Here is a 22,221-nt window from a genome sequence, read left to right on the forward strand (position 1 = left end):
ATTTGACACAAAAAAGTAACACGCATGCACACACAGTATACAACCAGAGAACATTTTATTTCAGTTAAAACAAAAAAGCCAAATTGTATACACAGTGATGATTGGTGGGGCTAACAGTTGTACCCCATAATGTTCTGAGAGCAGTGGAAGACAGAGCTGTTGCACCAGACAGACAGGCTATGAAGTACATTATAAATATCAGAAAAGATCAACAAATATAAATACAGAAATCCTTTCTAGTTCTCTTTCCAAAAGGAGAGTGTAACCTTACGAGCAGGTGGTGGATGGTGATTCTTCTTATTCTCAGGACATCCAGGAGACGACAGTGCTGAATTGTGTTACTTTGTGTGTGTGTGTGTGTGTGTGTGTGTGCGTAGATCAGGATCGTTTTCAGGAGGGTGCAACGTACTGAACATCGCAGAGAGAATCATGTTAGCTATTTTCATGGCATTTCTGTCTGTTCTACACAATTTATTCATTTTCAAACGTTCCACAATGTTGTGCCCTGCTGAACATGGCCAGGGGCGAGAGTCCCTGATTAGTTATCTTGACTACAGCATGTCCGGACCCAAAGGGGTATGGGTGGAGGAGGAGGGTATGGGTGGAGGAGGACAGGGAGATGGAGGGGGCAAGCATCTCAGAGCCCTGTGTCGTTGTAGGTGGGGGTGGGGACCTTCAGGATGCTCTGTGCATTTTCCTCCAGCAGGGGGCGCCACTTGACCTCTCCTGTCAGCAGCAGGTCTTCTCCGTCCAGGGCATCGATGAACTGCATCTGTGGGGAACACAAGCAGGTTTGTGTTGAAGATTCATCCTGGTGGAATCTAATAAACAGACACAAATACTGCTGTAAACATTAACCCTCCCAATAAAGTCGACCAAACATAGTATATTTCATGTTATCCTTCTTTCCATATTCATTTGCATCATGAAATAAGCTGCTGTCAATTTTCAACAAATGTGGGTCAGTTCCAGAGGACTAGAGGCCAGCGTTATCACAACCCCCTTTTTAAGGCACGATCTGGGAATCTGTTCAATGGTCATTTTAATTCATGATATATTCTTAAAAGATCTATGGGTATATAACTAAATGCCTAATGAGCTTAAGCACAACTGTCCTCCCATATCATAACCTAAAATATAAGGTTTTAATATTCCCCATACAAACTGCATATAACAAGATTAATATTTTTATTCATTGTTCAACACGCACAGTTTTCTGCCAACAGCGAGCGCTCAATCCGCTTCAGAATTATTCTTCTTCCAACATATAAACCATATGGCTCCCATCCATGACGTATCCTAAATACTGTATATGTATTTTACTGTCACACATTGTTATGGTCAATACAAGAAAATAAAAAAAACTTTTCCCAGTAAGTTGCTTATTTTGTGTATTGGTATGAAACATTTGGAATACCATATGTAACCTGCAACATATACATATGGCCTGTAGGTTATGCCTCTCTTGAACTGAACATACAGTGCATTCGGAAAGTATTCAGACCCCTTCACTTTTTCCACATTTTGTTATGTTACAGCCTTACTCTAAAATGGATTAAATGAATTGTTTTCCTTCATCAATCTACACACAATACCCCATAATAACAAAGCCAAAACAGGTTTAGAAATGTTGGCTAATTTATTAAAAATAAATAACTGAAATATCACATTTACATACGTATTCAGACCCTTGACTCAGTACTTTGTTAAAGCACCTTTGGCAGCGATTACAGCCTCAAGTCTTCTTGGGTATGACGCTACAAGCTTGGCACACCTGTATTTGGGGAGTATCTCTCATTCTTCTCTGCAGATCCTCTCAAGCTCTGCCAGGTTGGATGGGGAGCGTCGGTGCACCGCTATTTTCAGGTCTCTCCAGAGATGTTCGATTGGGTTCAAGTCCAGGCTCTGGCTGGGCCACTAAAAAACATTCAGAGACTTGTCTCGAAGCCACTCCTGCGTTGTCTTGGCTGTGTGTTTAGGGTCGTTGTCCTGTTGGAAGGTAAACCTTCACCCCAGTCTGAGGTCCTGAGCGCTCTGGAGCATGTTTTCATCAAGGATCTCTCTGTACTTTGCTCCATTCATCTTTCCCTCGATCCTGACTAGTCTCCCACAGTCCCTGCTGCTGAAAAACATCCCCACAGCAAGATGCTGCCACCACCATGTTTCACCGTAGGGATGGTGTTGGCCAGGTGATGAGCGGTGCCTGGTTTCTTCCAGACGTGACGCTTGGCATTCAGGCCAAAGAGTTCAATCTTGGTTTCATTAGACCAGAGAATCTTGTTTCTCATGGTCTGAGAGTCCTTTAGGTGCCCTTTGGCAAACTCCAAGTGGGTTGTCATGTGCTTTTTACTGAGGAGTGGCTTCCGACTGGCCACTCTACCATAAAGGCCTGATTGGTGGAGGGCTGCAGAGATGGTTGTCCTACTGGAAGGTTCTCCCATCTCCACAGAGGAACTGGAGCTCTGTCAGATTGACCATTGGGTTCTTGGTCACTTCCCTGGCGATGGCCCTTCTCCCCCTATTACTCAGTTTGGCCGGGTGGCCAGCTCTAGGAAGTCTTGGTGCTTGGTGCCCAGATCTGTGCCTCGACACCTCCCGTCTCTGAGGTCTACGGACAATTCCTTCGACCTCATGGCATGGTTTTTGCTCAACTGTGGGACAGGTGTGTGCCATTCCAAATCATGTTCAATGAATTGAATTTACCACAGGGGGACTCCAATCAAGTCAGAGAAACATCACAAGGAAGATCAATGGAAACAGGATGCACCTGAGCTCAATTTCAAGTGTCATAGCAAAGGGTCTGAATACTTATGTAAATGTGATCAGTTTTTTTATTTTTTATAAATTAGCAAACATTTCTAAACCTGTTTTTGCTTTGTCATTATGTGGTATTGTGTGTAGATTGATGAGGAAAAAATGAATTGAATCCATTTCAGAATAAGGCTGTAACAACAAAATGTGGAAAAAGTTAAAAGGGTCTGGATACTTTCCAAATGCACGTTACATCTACAGTGCTCTCCATAAGAACTGGAAAGATAAGCCTTTATTTTAGCTTTATACTCCTTTATTTTAGCTTGATGGCGCCTGGTGCACTGAGGCTTGTTGTTTCTCTTGCGTGTGCTGCCTTTGGGTTAGCGTGTGTGTTGTTTGGGGGTGGGGTGGGTTACAGACGAGAGAGAGAGCCTGCAGAGTCTTGAGGAACACATAGCCCATGCTGACACAGCCTGCAGGTGTTTCTACAAGCAGGAGTGTTTTCAATCAAACTGGGCAGGAAAATATACAAATTAGAGAGGGAGGCTCTTCTGAGAGCTACAGTAGGGGGAGGGGAGAGGGGGAGAGAATAGGAGGAGGCTGTTCTCTTACCTTCCAGTTGTACATAGTACCTTTCAGGTCTGACCCCATGGACTCAACTCCAATTGTCAGTCGCTATGCATGCAGTCGACTGAGCCGAATCGTCGAGACCAATAGGAAGACAGTACAAAACTGCTGTCTGTCTGATGAGAATTGTCAATTTCCATTGCGTCAGAGGTGCCATAGCCAATCAATGTGTGTAAATGATTAGTGACTAGTGCGCAAAGATGTTTTTCTGAAATGTGTTTGAAATGACTGGCTTCTCAGCCTATAATATTAATATTTATTAATATTAATGACTCACCAGCGTTCCCCACCCATGTCCATATGCATGGTGTAATCGTTTCTGTAATTTTGCATACATTTGTAGGTATCTAGTTTACTTGTGTAACCTGATAGACTTACAGAACCAACCTCTGACTTGGAACAGCAGCTACCTAGCTGTCTTGTGGTAGAAACGTAGTCCAGTTGATTTTACAGTCTACTTGGTGCCATTTATTAGCATTTAGTGATTCCCGTATTTTGAATTCGATTTGATTTAGATTAATGAAAAACAACCTTAATTATTGATCATTAAAGAATTAAAATGCATAATAAAATGAAAACCTATAATGGTTTATTCAACTATTTCAACAATCAATAACATCTCTCTGCTGGAGGAAGGAGGCTAATCATAATCAATAACATAAGCTATGATAAACATTTTAATTATAAAACAGCTGTTGGTTATCATCTCATCATTCCTAGTTTGTTCTCATCACAATCGTTCTCTGTCCAGCTCTGTAGCACAGATGTGTACCAGATAGCAAGCATGCGTCTTGCCAATGTTGGTGTAGCAGATTTCTATATTCTTCCACTTGCCATGCCCTTGTTTGGTTGTCACCCCTCTGAGACGTCCCTTTGTTGCAGATTTGGGGAGTAAGCCCCTTACTTTTCTCATTGGACGCCATCTCAGGGGTATGTAGCGAAAGACAATATAAGCTGACAAATGGACATATGTTGTTATCTTTATAATGTGTACAGTGCCTGCGGAAAGTATTCAGACCCCTTCACTTTTTCCACATTTTGTTGTTATAGACTCAATTTACACGACATTTGGGTGCTCACGTGGTTTTAAAAAATCAACAAGACCCACCTCGTGCATTTGAACCAATGACAGTGCATTATATGCTGCACTCATGAAAAGTACGACAAATCAAAAATGCTGCGCCACGCAGCAACTGGCGGTAGATTCAGAGTTGCGCAACGCAGCAACCGGCGGTAGATGCAATGTTGCGTCGCGCAGCATCCGGCACAAATGGGTTAAACAAATGTATTTGTTGTAAGTTGCTTTGGATAAAGGCGTCTGCTGAATGCCATAAATGTAAAAAAAAAAGCTAAATCTTGCACCTTTAAGTAAAAAGTCAAGACAGATTCAAAATGTGTTTAGGATGAGACAGCGTCACACAAACTGCAGTCTTGTACTAAAACTGCCTCAGGGTGTGTGTCTGGTGGTCTTGATCTGGACCTCACCTGTTTGCGGACGTACTCCACCATCATTTCCAGCTGTCGGGGGTCCTCACACTGACGATTGAACATGTTCCTCCACAGGGCTGCCGCCAGCACCCCATCATCCGACAGGATTCCCTGAATAAACACACACAGGAAGTCAATTGTCATCAACACACTACACTTATAGTCCAGTTTAAAATTTAGTCTAGGATTAGGCTTAACCTGTGTCAGAGAAACTGTCCCTTAGTGTTCTAGTGGTGTTCAGTCATTGTAAATGTGTTGGAGCAGAGTTGTGTCCAGTGTCAGTTGTGAAGGTTAAATCCTTTCCTACTGACCACACCACAGCAATCAGGGCACAAGCCAGACCCAGGACAGAACATGGTCTCTGGAGCCTCCACATCCCAGTCAATGTTTCCACTGTGTTGTTACACTATCTGGCAGAGTGGAGGCTAGATAAGCTAATGGTCAAAGCTAATGTTTTTACCTCATCGTATCCAAATATAGCAGCGTAGAATGTCTCTGTCATGGCCCTCATACTCTCCTTCCTGTGGATGGCATCGATCTGGGAGGAGAGAGAGAAGAGGGGAGTGAGTGAAGATAAGAGAGAGGACAGAGGGGGACCAGAAAAACAGAACAAGCAGAGAGGGAAGGAAGGAGATGAAGAGAGTGATATAGGGGAGAGAGAAAGAGAAAGAGATGGAGAGAGAGGGATTAGAGAGAGGGGGGTTAACCAGCTGCAGAGTGTGGCTTGGGACATTTGGTAGTTACAACACTATTTTGGGAAAACAGTCCCCAGACAACTGCTTTGCTTGACTTCACGTTGTTCACATTTTCCACATGGAGCTCACACAAATTTTTCCCTCCTGGAATAATCATAATTTGGATGGAAGGTCTGGGAGAAACTGGTAGATAGATGTCCTTTTTTGTGCTGGCTGCTCTTTTTGCAGCATGCTTTTCGTGTTAAGTGCTGCCTGAAAGCCACCACAAAATGGTGACAAGCTATGAAGAATGTTTGAAAAGATCCATCCTTCTGTTGCTATAAATTACTGACAGTGCTGACATAATTAGTGGTTATTTGGAGGGAACACCAAAGTAAAAATGAGAAAATTGTTTGATTCTAGGGCCTTGCTTAATAACTTGTTAGATAGATTACCTCCTTCCATGAATGATAGAATAGGGAGATGAAAAGGGCAAATGGTTTAAATATCAAGTTCTTACTGGGGACCAAGCAATGGGACCAACTCGTCTTTTTCAAATATCCTTATCTACTCTCATACAGGTTGTGTAGTCATCACGCATTCTCTCATAGGCCCTATGTGGAGGCAGCAACCAACACGCAAAGAGGAGGGGATGTTTTAGTGGTAATTTACATGAAAAAGCGCAAGTCGGCTTTGATCATGCAACCTATGGATTACAGAATACAGTTAGGAATTTTAATGCGAGACAGGAGTAAGGATTTTGTGTTTCAGTGGGACCAGATGGAAAAGTAGCTTACAAAGGAACAAAACAAACAAACAATGCTTTATTTGCCATGCAATCAATTGTTGGAATGTGACATTTTTTGCACCCCCGTCCCTCAGCACCTTTGTTAGTAGATTGGTACTAATTTCTACCCTGATGTAAGAGTACTCTCTGAATACGCACCCTGCTCTTTTAAGGAATAGGTTTTGAAAGGGATCTTGTTTATTCATTATTCTGCACGGTGCGAGTCGAGTGAAAGCAATACACCTGTGCATCATTAAGAGACCTTTGCATAATCATCTACATGTGGCAACGTTTAGCACAGCCTGTCTGCCGATACAACTCCTCCCAGCTAGGATATTTAATACTGTTCACCAAACACCCCAGGGAGCACTCTTGCTTCAAATGAGTGTCATGTCTCACTTTCTGTTATTGCTACGCTATAAGACCCCCCCCCACCACCACCACCATCACCATCCCCAACCCCACTCTCAACACCCCCTGTAGCCCCCGCCCCCACACACACACACACAAGCTCCATGCCATGTTTTGTTCCTTGTGTTAACAAAAGTTCCTTCATCGCATCATGCCTCTCCTCAGAAATGATGGCTTTGCCCCGATGGTGCCCCCAGGCCGGCAGGGCTGGGTGGAGGGGCAGGAAACTGAGGCCAGGTTGGGGCAGTGCCACGCAGGGCGTCTGCCAAGGCGAAGGCCAGGGCTCAGGAGTGGTTAAGCTTCAGGAGAAGGCTAATGAGTTGGGAGCTTACAGCAGGGGCTAACTAATGCAGTCATCATCAATCTTCAACGCTCTCAAGCCTGAGTCCTGCCACAGAGAATGAGGTCATGATGTTGACGTACGGTATGCCCATGTCGTCTATGGAAAACATGCTTTACACATTGACAGGTTTAGGTGAAACTAGCTTTATCTAGACAGGAGTGGGTGAAACATGCTAATTATACAGGTTTTGGGTGAAACAGGCCTCAACTACATTACTATTTACAATATGCCATTCATTTATAATGTTGTTTAACACTAGAAGCGCTGGAGCAGCGTTTTGAAGCCACATCCTCCTCCTTCTCTGACTTTCTCAAAATGTATTTTGCAATGTAATTCATTTTAGCTTTGTTAAAATTAAAATTACAAATGGAATAAAATCTTGAAGCACTTTATACCTTCTACCACGAGAAAACCAACATTCTAAGGCGTTTTCCCCAAGTGCAAATCTGTATGTCCTCTGATGATAACGTGCCATCAAAACTCACATGGAAGCCAATAGAACATCAGTCCCACTCTGAAGTGACTGGTGCTACCTTGGCAAAAACAGCCTTTGTTCATTCACTTCACCACCTTTATTATCCATAACTAAAGTCAAAGAATAAACAACAAAACAAACAGAGCTCTCTTCCTCAATCCTCCCTCTTATGCTCTCACAGCAACAAAAAAACTCTTTTGCATCTCTCGCTTTATCTGCTTCAAGAAAAAACTGTCGAAATTCAGAATAATTAAGTTGATATTTTGGCATGTATCTTTATATTGTACAATTAATGAGATTTAAACATGTATATGTACCTCATTATTTGTACACAATCCAAATATAGGATTCAGATACAGGTCCATCGATAGAAATGATCTATTTTCTGCTGCTGTGGCCCTGCACTGCTGGGGGCCTGCGCTGCTGGGGGCCTGCGCTGCTGGCACTAGCTTCACTTGGGGTTTTCCATCTTAAATGATTTAGCACTGATCCTGTATTTCTCCTTTTCTCCTCATCTACCAGGTCAAAAGTAGGGCTTAGCTCTTCTAGTCTAGGGTAGGGCTCTTCTAGTCTACCCTGACATTTTCAACCTGGTTCACTGTAAATTGGACACTCACTGTCATTCACTCTGTTAAGCCATTCTAATTTTACTTTGGACTTGTGAATTTTTTCAAATGAGGGGTGAATTTCTCCCTCTTTATTTTCCGTAACGATTTTAATTCTGGCCTCATATAGGCCAGTTTTGAGATGTGACTGGGATGTTGGTGACCCATGGATAGTTCTCTCCCATTTTAATATTTGAGGTTTGAGGCTCTTTCAAAGTCACCATTGGCCTCACGGCGGCCCACCTACAATGTTTCATTATTCGCCGGCTGCTGACTTGAGGAACTGCCTGATATAGTATGCACTATCCATTTTTAATGATAGACAGGAACCCTGTCTCCAAAACGGAGATGAAGACATTTGTCGGGCTGTGTTTCACCTTCGGCATTTTGAAGCTGCCAGCACGCAGGGATTACTGGAGGCAGACCAAATGGTTGTACCAGACCCACGTCCCCAAGGCCATGGCAAGGGACCGCTTTGACATGATCTGGAGGTAATGATTTGTGTTTTATTTTCTTGCGCTCTCTTCCGAGTTCCGTTCTCTTACTTAATACATATAAATAAATACAATGATGGCAATACATGTTAGGCTTAAACTCATTAATCTTATCATATGCATTTTCAGATATCTCCATCTCCAAGATAACATGGACCCTGCCGTGGACAAATCGGACAAGCTCTGGAAGCTCCGGGGGTTCATGGACCTCCTCCTGGTTAGATTCCAGGCACTTTATGAGGTCAATGGCTTCGTGACCGTGGATGAGTGGAAACAAGATTGAATATCCAGTGCATTCAGAAAGTATTCAGACCTTTATTCCACATTTTGTTATGTTACAGCCTTATTCTAAAATGGGTTAAATTATTTTTTTCCCTCAACAATCTGCACATAATACCCCATAATGACAAACCCAAAAGAATGGGAGAAACTCCCCAAATACAGGTGTGCCAAGCTTATAGCGTCATACCCAAGAAGACTTGAGGCTGAATTCGCTGCCAAAGGTGCTTCAACAAAGTACTGAGTAAAGGGTCTGAATACTTATGTAAATGTAATCAGTTTTTTATTTGTAATAAATTAGCAAACATTTCCAAAAAACCTGTTCTCTCATTGTCATTATGGGGTATTGTGTGTAGATTGATAAGGAAAAAAATAAGGCTGTAACATAACAAAATGTGGAAAAAGTTAAGGGGTCTGAATAGTTTCCGAATGCACTGTATACATTGGGTGAGGGAAGGAAAGGAAGATCCATTAGTGAGCAGGAGCGAGTGTTACGATTGGTAGGGAAGGGCGTACAGCGGGTGAAATAAGTATTGAACACGTCACCATTTTTCTCAGTAAATATATTTCCAAAGGTGCTATTGACATGGGTTGTTACCAACATCTGGTGAAAATGTCAAGTAATCCATACATACAAAGAAACCAAAACAAATAAGTTCAGAAATTAAGTTGTGTGTAATAATGTGAAATGACACAGGGAAAAAGTATTGAACACGCTTACTGATATTTATTTAATACTTTGTACAAAAGCCTTTGTTGGTAATGACAGCTTCAAGACACCTCCTGTATGGAGAAACTAGTCGCATGCATTGCTCTGGTGTGATTTTGGCCCATTCTTCCACGCAAACAGTCTTCAAATCTTGAAGGTTCCGTGGGCCTCTTCTATGAATCTTGATCTTCAGTTCTTTCCATAGATTTTCAATGGGATTTAAGTCAGGTGATTGGCTGGGCCATTCTAGCAGCATTATTTTCTTTCTTTGAAACCAATTGAGAGTTTCCTTGGCTGTGGGTTTGGGATCATTGTCTTTGGGATGAAATGTCCACACTCGTTTCATCTTCATCATCCTGGTAGATGGCAGCAGATTTTGGTCAAGAATGTCTCTGTAAATTTGCCCATTCATCCTTCCTTCAATTATGTGAAGTTTGCCAGTACCATTTGCTGAAAAGCAGCCCCACACCATGATGTTCCCACCTCCAAACTTCACTGTTGGTATGGTGTTTTAGGGTGATGTGCAGTGCCATTTCTCCTCCAAACATGGTGTGTATTATGGCATCCAAACAGTTCAATTTTGCGCTCATCTGACCACACTATATTCTCCCAGTATTTCACTGGCTTTTCCAAATATTGTGCAGCAAACTTTAAACGAGCTTCAACATGCTTTTTTTTCAGCAATGGAGTCTTGCGTGGTGAGCGTGCATACAGGCCATGGCGGTGGAGTGCATTACTTACTGTTTTCTTTGAGACAACAGTACCTGCTAATTCCAGGTCTTTTTGAAGCTCTCCACAAGTGGTCCTTGGCTCTTGGACAACTCTTCTGATTATTCTTTTCACTCCTCTGTCAGAAATCTTGCAAGGAGCACCTGATCGAGGCAAATTTATGGTGATTGTCTTTCCACTTCCGTATTATGGCCCCAACAGTGCTCACTGGAACATTCAGAAGCTTAGAAATGCGCCTGTAACCAATGCCATTGTTATGTCTTGCAACAATTAGGTTGCGAAGGTCTTGAGACAGCTCTTTGCTTTTACCCATCATGAGATGTGTCTTGTGTGGCACCTTGGCAATGACACCTTTTTGTAGGCAATCAGTTGGGACTGAACCAGCTGATATTAATTTGCACTGACAAGGGGCTGGATTGCTTTTTAATTACTGATAGATTTCAATTGTTGTCTTGGCTTTCCATGCCTTTTTGCACCTCCCTTTCTTCATGTGTTCAATACTTTTTCCCTGTGTCATTTCACATTATTAGACATTTAAGACTTAATTTCTGAACGTATTTTTTTTGGTTTCTTTGTATGTATGGATTACTTGGGTTGTTACCAACATCTGGTGAAAAAGAAATCTCTCTCAACTGACAACCTTAAATGTTGTCAACTTAAATGTAATGAAAACATAATTAAAAAAACCCCAATAATAACCGGTATATATTAACGGTTAGTGGAGGTAATTTTTTAACGGTTAAAAATTGAAAAAAAAAAAAAAAAAGGTTGAAATGGAGTCGTTATTTATTTTGGAAATGTTCAAGGAAACATGAACACGGAAATGAACAAGCCAGCAGAGACAATTACATTTCACATGAAACCAGTGTTTTAGCAGCAGCTGTGCATTCATACTGTGACAGAAAACCCTGTCACAGATACCCTATGCCATTCCCAAGCCCCGTTATCTCCCTAAACTACCCACAAGCTATGCATTCTGAAGCCGTGCCCAAATCATGAGACACTGAGCAAACATGATTTGGAGGTATGGCTATGCGAGACTACAAACCAAAAGCTAAAATGAGCGACAAAGCGACCAGACATGAGTAATTTTCAATGGAAGTAGATGGTATTGGGTTTGAAGAACGAGTGACTCTATATCACTGGCCTGGCGGCAGCTCTCCAGCCTCAGCGGGCCTAAACAACAACACTGACGATGACCTCATCACTTCTCCCTGACAAACACCCGAACATGACAGGATTTCTTATAAAGTTCCTGCTGAAACTTTCCCCTTCTGATTTTACAGTCCCCTCGGAGGGAGGGAGAGGTGTGACAGCATGGAAGAAACGCCAGCCGGCCGATGGTGGCAAGGGGAACGGTGACGTCATCCCCTGGTGGTCCCCCCCCCCCCACACACACACACACACACACAGACACACGCCGCCACACACACATACACACCCCCAGCTGGGGTTCGAGAGGTGTGGGTGTGCGTGTCAGAAAACAACAGGAGGGCAGGTGAAGTCACAAAACATGGTGGACTACCATGCTGGTCAGCTACAGATTTCACATGCCCCTCTATTACAAGTTGTAACTGTAAATGATTTACAAGATTTCAACAACATGTAATGGAAAGCATAACTTAAGGCTCAAAGGGGGAACTTCATACAACTCTTCTTCATGTGGCATAGATACAACAAGGTGCTGGTAACATTCCTCAGAGATTTTGGTCCATATTGACATGGTAGCATCATTGCTGCAGATTTGTCGGCTGCACATCCATGATGCGAATCTCCCGTTCCACCACATCCCAAAGGTGCTCTATTGGATTGAGATGTGGTGACTGTGGAGGCCATTGGAGTACAGTGAACTCATTGTCATGTTCAAGAAACCAGTTTGAGATGAAAAGAGCTTTGTGACATGGCGCGCTATCCTGCTGGAAGTAGCCATCAGAAGATGGGTACACTGTGGTGTGTATATATATATATATATATATATATATATATATATATATATATATAAAAATAATACTCAGAGAAGATGTTTCTGTACACACAGAATACATTTGGCTGCTGCCATCAACAGTTACATCATCATTTAAGACAAACTGTAACCTTGCAGTGAAGCTTCAGTAATTTGGCTGGTGACATATTCTGCAGATGGTAGTCTCTGATACATTTACACCTACCTCCAGGAGACTGTTCCTAATGTTGTTTTGGCATTTTTCTTAATTATGGTGAGAATTCTTTGCATTCTTCATCCACTGAAGAAGTACACTTTGTGTACTGTAGAAGCACAAATGATTTGACGGAACACATCTGACTCACCAGAAACCCAATTGTCTCATTACTTTTGGTACCCTGAAAAAGGGGGACTATGTATAAAAAGTGTTGTCATTTCTAATTGGTGAAATCAATATGTACACAAATACCTTCAAATAAAAGATAAGAATCTCAACTCTCACCTCAGAGTTATTGTTTGTAATGTGTCTAATTTAGTGATTACACTGTCAGCAAAAAAAGTACGCCAAAAAACTTTAGTCTGACGGCACTGGTTAGTGCTGAGGGCAAGGCAGTGTTAAGTGCCTCTAAACGATATGTATTAATTTTTCGTAAAATTGCCTCCCTATCAAAGTGACATTATTGACAGACAGAAATTATGTGTTGGGTATTTCAACAACAGACTTTGAAAAAGGTGCCCTTCTGCTGAGTATGGGATTTCCAAATGGGATGAAGGATGTAGCACCAGCACACACTCATTTTTAACTCCTTGGTGGTATTGGGATACAGTTGATGACTCACCCCCATGATCTTGCTCCTCTGCTCCACGTCCTCCCACATGGAGTGGACAATGTAGCGGCACATGTACTTTCCCTCACGGCCCTCCTGCCGCATTCGCACCAGACACATCCTACAGCGGGGAGCACAGACATCATACTCTGACCAGGAGAAACCCTTTAAGAGAGCTACTCTGTCTGGTTATTCAGTTCAGAGGGATAACCTTTAACAGTTTGTGTACTGCTGAAGTTCACACAGCAGCACTCTTATGTTCTGCTTTCATAATTGACAATTATTGAGAGAAAAGAGAGATGGAGACAGATGAAGAGGGATCACAGCACAAAATGCAAAATCGAACACGAGTCATCCGTGGGTATCATACATGCCTCAATCTCTTGATTGAATTTCTGGGGGGCATAAGAAGTCAACAATGGGGATGGAAAGTTGTCAGCATGTCTCATCACTACTTTTTCCCTTGTGACTTTTCCTCTTCCTCCTTGTCTTGAACTTTCTAACATTCAAACCAGGTCAAGGAAAAATGGCAAGGTAGGAAAAAAAAATAACATATTTGAAAGTATTTAAAAATCAGCCCTGGCCTGTAGAGGGGGGAAATGGTGTCACACCACTATGGAGCAATCCTATTTCAGCATGTGACCTATTCCAGCGTACGCCTTTTCAGCATCCAGTCAATTGTGCGTGGGCCTATTAGAGTGTAGGATATCTTGTCGCCAGAACATCTCAGCGCAGGACTATCCAAGTGCATACCTATCTAAGCACAGAGTGCCGTGTTGAAAGGAGCCTCAGAAATATTAATTTTTAACAAATATTTCATGAAATGTATGGATCCCAGTTCCCAGTATTCTACCTATTAGAGACAGTAAGACGGTACTCACCAGACATGCAGCTGGGCCACCAGGAACCACGAGTTGAGCGTATCAGGGAGGGAGCATTCTGTTGACGGACACGGCACAGAGGTGTGTCAGCCACGACTGGGGCGCACGCATGCGCACGCACACACACACACGCCAAGACCTGGTACACTCGCACCCAGACCTTTAGTCCAAACCCACTTTACAGCAGCTCTCTCCCCACGCTAAGGAAAGCAACCTCAGCAGCCTGTAAAGTGTCATGTAAACCATTCAGGGCGTGAATGAAGGAGTCCCTGTAGGCCCATTTGTACAGTGAAACAACTTGGGGACTTTGGGTCTGTGTATGACAACACTGAACACTAGGCCTCACCAGCCCTTCCCTCCATGTTACCATGGAGATCCACAGGGATTTGGTTCTTAAAGATAAACATGGACATGTATTCAAAAACACTGCTTTAAAATGGCTGATTCAGACCGATAGTGCTGGTTTTATTGCATTATTTTCTTGGCATGTTAATTTGATGAGGAATCTTTTCTTAAGTTGTCATAATAATAATAGTAATAATAATAATAATAATAATAACAACAACAACAACAACGACAACACAAGGCTTTTTTTTCTTTTTATACCAAGTGTAATCTTTGTGAGACCCGTCACTCGCAGCATTGTCAAACAAGCGCACCCAGACTGAAGGCACAAGGTGACAGCAGACGCTTTGCAGTTAATGTTGAATTATGTTTTGAAAAGCTATTTTTACCTACACGTTCACTAACTGGCTACACACACAAAGCCAGCTCTGGAGTTACACACGGACACAGACAGGACATTTCTGCAGAACTACTGGGTTGTTGCAGTGTAGAAAAGCATGAATCATGAATGTGTACACTTCATAAAATCTAATTGCCATGGATCAAATTAAGTTACTTTATTATCATTTCAATGCAATTTTGCATATTGCCTAATTCCGCATCACCGAAATGATAGGGCTCTAGTCATGCATTGATGTCAATTGGGTATTTTAATGAATTTTGTGCAAAGACTTCAAGTGAGAATTCAGCCCACCAAAGTAAGCACCAGAACAAGGATCCTGGAAGTGACAGACGATCAACCATGGTCTGTACTGGATGTTTGACATCTGACTGGGAGAATTGAAACTCAGAATACTTACTTTCAAAGAATTCATCATAGTTGATTCTCTCTACACAGCATGTGTACATGCGCAATGCCGCAATCTTGATTTTCTATGAAAAAAAAAGAAAAAGTGAATCAGTTCATCAGTTATCAATGATGTAACAGGTCCAACATTTCTGTTTTCTAGAAGAGCTCACATAAAAAAAGTAAAGGAGGGCTTTGGCCATGATGTGCAGCTTCATAAGAGGAGTGGAATGTGGATCATCCTGGGTAAATCTCTCACCAGGCATCTTGCCGGGCATTCGTCTCTGAGTTCAAACCCTCAGCAGTGGGCATCTACTTCAAATCAACTCTACTCAACTCCACTGCTGCGCCCTTATTTGGTTCACACTACATTTCACACAGCTGAGTGGAGCCTTCCTGGTTACACGTCTAAATGAAGATGCATCCACCATAGTTGCTGTGACCGTGCTGGAAAGGACAACATAAAAAGGATATACCCAAGCCAGCACGGTAGGTTCTGGACAGCCCTGTGGTGTGTAAAGCCCTGATCTTACCTACCGGAACCCTACCGTGCATTTTCCAGCACAGCTATCTAAAAGCAAGCTGAACTGGCACAATATCATATCTGGTGCTGTGAAAAACTACATGTAAAAACAGATGGGCTGACCCTAGACTGTGCCCTCCTCACTGAGAAGTGCATGGACCAGGTTGGCAAGGTAGTGAATGACCCCTGGCCCCCACAGCAGGCCAGCAGCATGGTTGAGACTTGGTGTGCTTGGCATGCCCCCTCTGGCTTTTGACACCAAACCAATTTAAAGAGGAACTGAAACGAAAAACCAACTTTGCCTGTTGAAAATAGTTTATTTAGCATTGGTATAGTCATATACATCGACTAATGTGTATAAAAACATAACTATGGACATATACCCAGTATTTTCAATTTTCTAAATCAAATCAGTCGGAGAACAGACCATCACGTGAGTTGTGACTCCTCGCTTTTCTCTGACAAATTTGAAGTTGGGCTTTGGATGGTACATCAAACCACACCTCCCAGAAATAAATCTTGTTCTCAGTTGCAATTTTTTTAAATGAGGAGGAAAATCAAAGTGAAATCAGCCAGTGCAGTCCCTCGCTAAACCATAACCCCTTTTGGTTTGGAGCTTTTCAAACTGAACTTACTCAAGCTCCTTACTCTGTGGCTGTAAGACCCCATCCCAGTGGCAATGCCAATGAAAAAAAAAAAAAGAAGCTATTTATTGACTCATCTCTGATCATGTTTGTGGAGGAAATAATGGCTTTCATTAAGTTTTAGTTGTAAGCCATCACGATTTCAGTCACTATCCTGAAAGATACGTCTCTTTCGTTCAACACCACCCCTGGCAAGGAAGAAATAATATTGTATTTTGTCAGCTGACTGAAATCGGGATAGTTTGAAAAAAACTATTTTATATGTACAAATGTCTTCAAATATATCATATGAGTTGTCGTTTGGCCTGCCGGGGAGCTTTAGAGCTAGGTCCCAGGACCTGTTTTGCCTACCAATCCAATGTGCGATTAGGATTAAACACACAACATCCAAATGTAAATATAATCCTAGTGACAGTTGGGGCTAGGTGGAAACAGCCTGTGACCTGATGGGTCACGAGTGGATGAGAGCACACCACTCTTGCCCCTCTTGACCCTCAGCTGAAAATCAAACATTGGCACAGCCTGTTATGATCCAACCAAACTTATTCAAGCACTGACACTGGCAAGACTTTTAACATTATACATCATTAAACATTGCATCTCTTTCTCAGTATAAATCAGCCTTGGTCAACATACGGCCCGCGATTAGTACTTCTATCCAGCAGGCCATCACTCCCAACTGCTAAAATAAATATTATTTTCTTAAAACAACTTGCAGAGACAGCATTTCCAGCTGTCCCCTACATAATCCCCTACATAATCAGCATTAGGGGTTTTGTATGTCAACAGCTCAGCTAATTTGACACTGGTTTGAGTGGTTGCTTGTTGTTAGGTAGGATATCTGCATCACAGCAGCATATGACATCTGTCACCTGGAAAGAGACGTGGCTAGCAAGCTACGTGATAAGTTGGTCAAAGAAAGGAGAGGTGAAAGCAGGACATTTGTGATGTGAACTGTGTCAGTGTATGTATAAATGTATGTATGTATGTATGTATGTATTTTGATATCATGAGGGGTTGTCACCACCTCCGGCCCTCCAAACACTACAAGCCCATCCATTTTAAGGGCATATGCTGGTTAGATGGGCCCAGCTGAAACTGGTTATCAATCAAAGTTATTGCTCGTACCACTCACCCTTCTTTTAGTATATGCTGCAGCCACACAGGTTGGATGGGACTGAGGGCAGCATGTGGCTGTTTCTTTGGCCAGCTTTATTTTGAACTGTTTGATGTACATGCTTGTGAGTTCATCTATGACATGCTTTGTTTAACCTTAAGACTTGTCTGGACTTTCACCCTGCCTCCCTGAGCCACTATACCAGTTAATCAACCCCTTATCCTGTGGTAGCACCTCACCCCACATGCTGCCTCAATATTTTTTTAAATTATGTATCAACATGTCTTGCATCAACTCCTGGCTGCATAATGTATTTCCCTACTGGGACAATAATAGATTGCTTTGAGGTGCTTGGCTGATTCATCAAAAAATGCTACTGTACTTGAAAGGATATACTTTTGTAATAGACTCGTGTAGCCATACCTCCAAATCACACTGTTCTCACGCCTCTTTTGGAATATGCATCAGCGTTTGATCCAGATCCAACATGTGTAAAGTTCTAATTCAAGCAAATGAGATACTGAAGGTCACATGGAAATGCAAAATATCAGCTAAGCAACCATTTAACAGCTTCTTCCTGCACATAATCATTGGCCTAATGCTGCTTAGAACCCATTGGTACTCATTGAAGCAGGGTCCTCCTGACTGACAGCCCATGACTAGTGCCACCTTGCTAGGCTCCAGAGGCCTCACCTCCCCCCTGACATGCCACTCCACTCTGTATGTTCATTAGTCAATGCAAAGGAAATCCGACCTGTCTCTTTAACTGTTTACTGTCTTACTTATGGTTTGTATTACTGTCATAATATTGTGGAGGGTCAGTGACACAGACACACTCACCCATTTGTTGTATTTGAGGGGTCCTGTGAAGCCCATGGCCTCGATGAGCTTGGTGAAGGCCCCCACCTCCTCCTCTGTCGCCTGCTGGGGGGTCTCCTTCACATTGAAGACCTGGGGGGGGGGGGGGCAGTGTTGATACAGATACACCTCACCAGGGGGGCTGACAGAATCAAAACAACTCAAGGACACATTGCTCCAAGAATATAACCAGCGTTATGCAAGAACAAAAAGACACACACGCTAATCTGCACATTGACATGCACACACACAATACACACACACATATGGTAAACATCTGCAATGCTGTGTTAGACGAGTGCAGCTGCCCTGTATTTTAATAGGTTAAGCTATTATTAGTATGGCCAGTGTGGTTTGGAATCATGATGACCATCCAACACTGCCATGTCCTGAACAACACTTCAGTATAGTGTGTGTATAATGTTCAGCTGCCAAACTCTAAGTACATGGATGTGTTAATAATGTGACCATCTTATAGTTACCAAATCCATAACATGGAACAGTCATCTGTACAGTCACATCCATATTCGTTTGGACAGTTCGCCAAAAGTGTTCTTTTTGATTCTATGCTCCAGCAATTCGGGTTTTAGGTCAATTGAGGGTATTTTCATACATATCCATGTTAAGATGTAGAAATGAAAGCACTTTAATAGCAGAAGTTTTGATTAATCATTCACCACTACTGTTGGGATACACAGCCTCATATTGCCAAACGTTCACGTCATTTTGCACCACAGTCATCACCTACCCTAATTGGCAAAATTCTAAAGTCAGCACAGTCCTTGGGCTTTGGCTAGACTGAGATAACCATCAGTAAAGGTATATAGTTCCAGCCTTGCTGTGGAGTGATGGACACTGACAGCCTACCCATGTAATACTGTGAAATGATAGTGGAGAGCTTACCCGTGTAGAACTGTGAAGTGTCCGACATTGTGTCATGGATGGAGAGGAGGCACCTACCAACCGGCAAGCCACTAACGCTCTGGTAAGACAAGTCTCTTGCTCGAATGCCTAAAAGAGAGAGATAGAACATAGCACATACAACTCTATGCACAAGGACTACTTCTAACAATTCCAAATAAAAATTAAACAAAAAACATTTACTTCAAAGTTTGGTAACAGAATGACCATAAAATCTCCCTGGGTTTTTGTAACCCTGTTTCCCCAAAACTGTTAAATATTTGCTCCAAATTAAGATTTAAAAATGTCTGCATACAGAGTGGGGTGTTAGCGATCATAGAATACCTTTGAAAAAAGTTTGAAAAAATATGTTTTGGTTGTTGAGCTACAGTTAGTGAAGTGGATTTACATCAGAATTATGGTAACAGAATGACTAAATGAGCCCCCCACAGAAATGCATGATTTTTGGATTTGAGGTAATAAAATAATACATCATCAACTTTTAATTTATGTTTTTGTATATTTTTCTTCATTATACCAAAATACCAATTTTGGCACCAAAAAAAGGGGTTCAAAAACTCTTTGAAAGATTTTTTACTTTTGTTCATCCTTGCTCCTCATGAGGGAGAGAAAATAACTTACACTTATGTGGGCTTTTGGTAACAGAATGACTCAGAGACTGGGTAATGATTCGTAAACCTACAGAAGCCAAACCATTTCCTCAAAACTAAATATAAGTGTTGATATTAGGTGGCCGGGGTCTATACTTGAACATTAATGAGGTTTGATGTTTCTCTGAACACCTTTAAATACTTTTTCTGGTGATGTTTTATAAACACGTTTTCATATGTTGGATCAGAAGTCAGTCTTAGCTTATCCCTATGCTAATGATGGAAAATGGTTGAGAAATGTATTTCTTATTTAATTTCCCAAAAATAGACTCTTAGCTTTCATTTGGCACCCAATTTGATATGCTCTGATGAATTTAAATGCGTTATCCTCATTGATGATCAATGCAGACTACTAGATCTTAAGTTCAAATACAACACCTACAGAGAAACAGTACTATAATCATAACACTATGTTCACAATAGCAAACATGACAAACGGAAATATTAGGCTGCCATTTCAAACTGGCTACAATTTAACTAAGCTTTAAGTGACATTTAAGTGACTTTTAGATTGTAGGCTAATAGGCTGGGATTGTTGATCGTACTTGTAGCGTTGTTTGAGTTGTCTACGATAATTATCTTCTAAGAAACATGCTTATCTAATTACATTAACAATTCTTGAAATATAGTGCCCAGCTTTCAAACTGGAGGTTTGAAGACAACTCTATCGGAATTCGACTCCAACGCAACACCGTGACTAAAACGTTATCATGAAATTATAGTGCATTTGTAGCATGAAATATGTTTGCTACATTAAAATTCAAGATGGGATGGATGTAACTGTTGTCACTGCCAAGTTCACCCGTAAAATGCTAGCGAACTTAGCTAACTCATGAACTTGATGTTTTGATTTCAATCATGCAGCCCTATCATCAATTGTCTGCAACACCAAAGAGCCAATACGCATAGGTATACGGTGACTATTACTTGTCGTAGCTACGTTCACAACAGGACGACTGTAATGAGTAGTTTTATTTAGCAACTGGTTAAGACGTGACAGCTATTAGCTAGCTTTTCATGTAAGCAAGCCTTGAAGATTTACCTTTCCGAAGGTGGCTCTGGACGCTGATACATTTATAATGTTCTTCACAGCGGAGTGTAATAGTCGCCGATACATGACTCCGCCAAAAGCTACAATAATGAAGTATTGCAACTAAGAAGCGGGAATCAATTAATCGTGTTTTTCCAATTAGCTAAATCTTGTGTGTTTCGTAACACACACGGTTCTTCTGACACTCCTCCTCCCCGGCAATGTCAAAGGAATCTGTCCCACCACAAATGTTGACCGTTCTGCAACAGTTTGCCTTGAAACATTCCGCCTTATGTAGCTACGGTAGAACTATCTGCCAGTTGTCCTCATATGCTAGATGTGTTAACGACTGCTGGCAAGGCAAGCATTGACATTTGTATGTTTACCAGATGGATACTGATGATTCAGATTTTTTATTTTCAATAGATCGTTTTTGCCATTGCTGCTCAGTTGGCTCCTCCGCTCCAATGAGCATAAGAGAGACTCCTGCTGTGTGTAAATTGTTCACATATATCAATATTATGATCATATTTCACTTACGTCAGTGTAAGGAATGGAATGTATGCACATGTAAAACATCACAGAAATCTTGACACCAGGACACAAGACGGATAACTGTTTCCCTTATCTGTTCCATTATCATCAAGAAGATTTTTTGTAAAATCATTATGAAATACGGCCTAGAAATCCACCAAGGGATAAACATTTTTGGGATTAGTTCAAGTATTTATTCTATAATCAGGACAAACAGTACATGGAGCAAGATTCAGCTTGTTGACCTTATGCCAAGATTTTGGTGAAATAATTTATTAAGATGTGTTTGGCACATCTCAAATACACAGATCTTGCATATTTCTAAAAAGGAAATCAGGCTAATACAATTATAATGTTTTGATGTGCCTTCCGCTCACCGTTCAGCTTTAAGTTATGATATGAACCCAGTGTACTGTACAGATCCAAAACTTTATTTATATAGCACGTCATACATGTCATACACAGATGCAATACTACTAATAATAAATATAGCTGTATCCAAGCCACGTTATGCCTTATATATGCCTACACACTCTCTGTCCTAATTCTCCTGTTGGTCTCTCACACTCCATTTTCTCTCTCTCTCTCTTGTCTGTATCTTACACACTCTCTCCTTCCTCTCTCACTCTCTCCCCTGTCTGTATCTAACACACTCTCTCGTCCTAACTCTCCTATTGCTCTCTCACATGCAGAAAATCCCCCCCAAAAAAATTCCCTCATCAATCTACACACTATACCCCATAATGACAAAACCAAAACAGGTTTTTAGAAATGTTGGCTAATTTATTAA

At 41.7% G+C, this 22,221-nt stretch overlaps 2 protein-coding genes across 2 annotated transcripts in view; both read right to left on the reverse strand.

The window, feature by feature from the left end:
* Positions 1–22,221, reverse strand: part of mmp24 (matrix metallopeptidase 24) — a gene marked incomplete at both ends in the record, with an annotated part of 184,028 nt that overhangs the window by 87,952 nt on the left and 73,855 nt on the right. The window lies entirely within an intron of this gene.
* uqcc1 (ubiquinol-cytochrome c reductase complex assembly factor 1) lies at positions 39–21,112 on the reverse strand. Its single transcript, XM_083668855.1, has 9 exons — positions 20,910–21,112; positions 19,200–19,307; positions 18,279–18,389; positions 15,168–15,240; positions 14,023–14,080; positions 13,154–13,262; positions 5,327–5,404; positions 4,864–4,977; positions 39–772 (listed from the first exon to the last, which is right to left on the reverse strand). Exons 1-9 carry the CDS (start codon positions 20,982–20,984, stop codon positions 638–640), a joined length of 861 nt encoding a protein of 286 aa, XP_083524981.1. The 5' UTR covers positions 20,985–21,112; the 3' UTR covers positions 39–637.

This window comes from Argentina silus, assembly GCF_951799395.1.
Source record: "Argentina silus genome assembly, chromosome: 4".
In the NCBI taxonomy this organism is placed as follows: domain Eukaryota; kingdom Metazoa; phylum Chordata; class Actinopteri; order Argentiniformes; family Argentinidae; genus Argentina; species Argentina silus.

Excerpts from the sequence above, each read along its gene's own strand:
- uqcc1 (XM_083668855.1), bottom strand. The coding sequence starts at position 20,984 with ATGTATCGGCGACTATTACACTCCGCTGTGAAGAACATTATAAATGTA. Across the intron at positions 19,308-20,909 it reads CCAGAGCCACCTTCGGAAAG|GCATTCGAGCAAGAGACTTG; the intron begins GTAAATCTTCAA and ends TCTCTCTTTTAG. Across the intron at positions 13,263-14,022 it reads GTGGCCCAGCTGCATGTCTG|GATGTGTCTGGTGCGAATGC; the intron begins GTGAGTACCGTC and ends TCCCCGCTGTAG.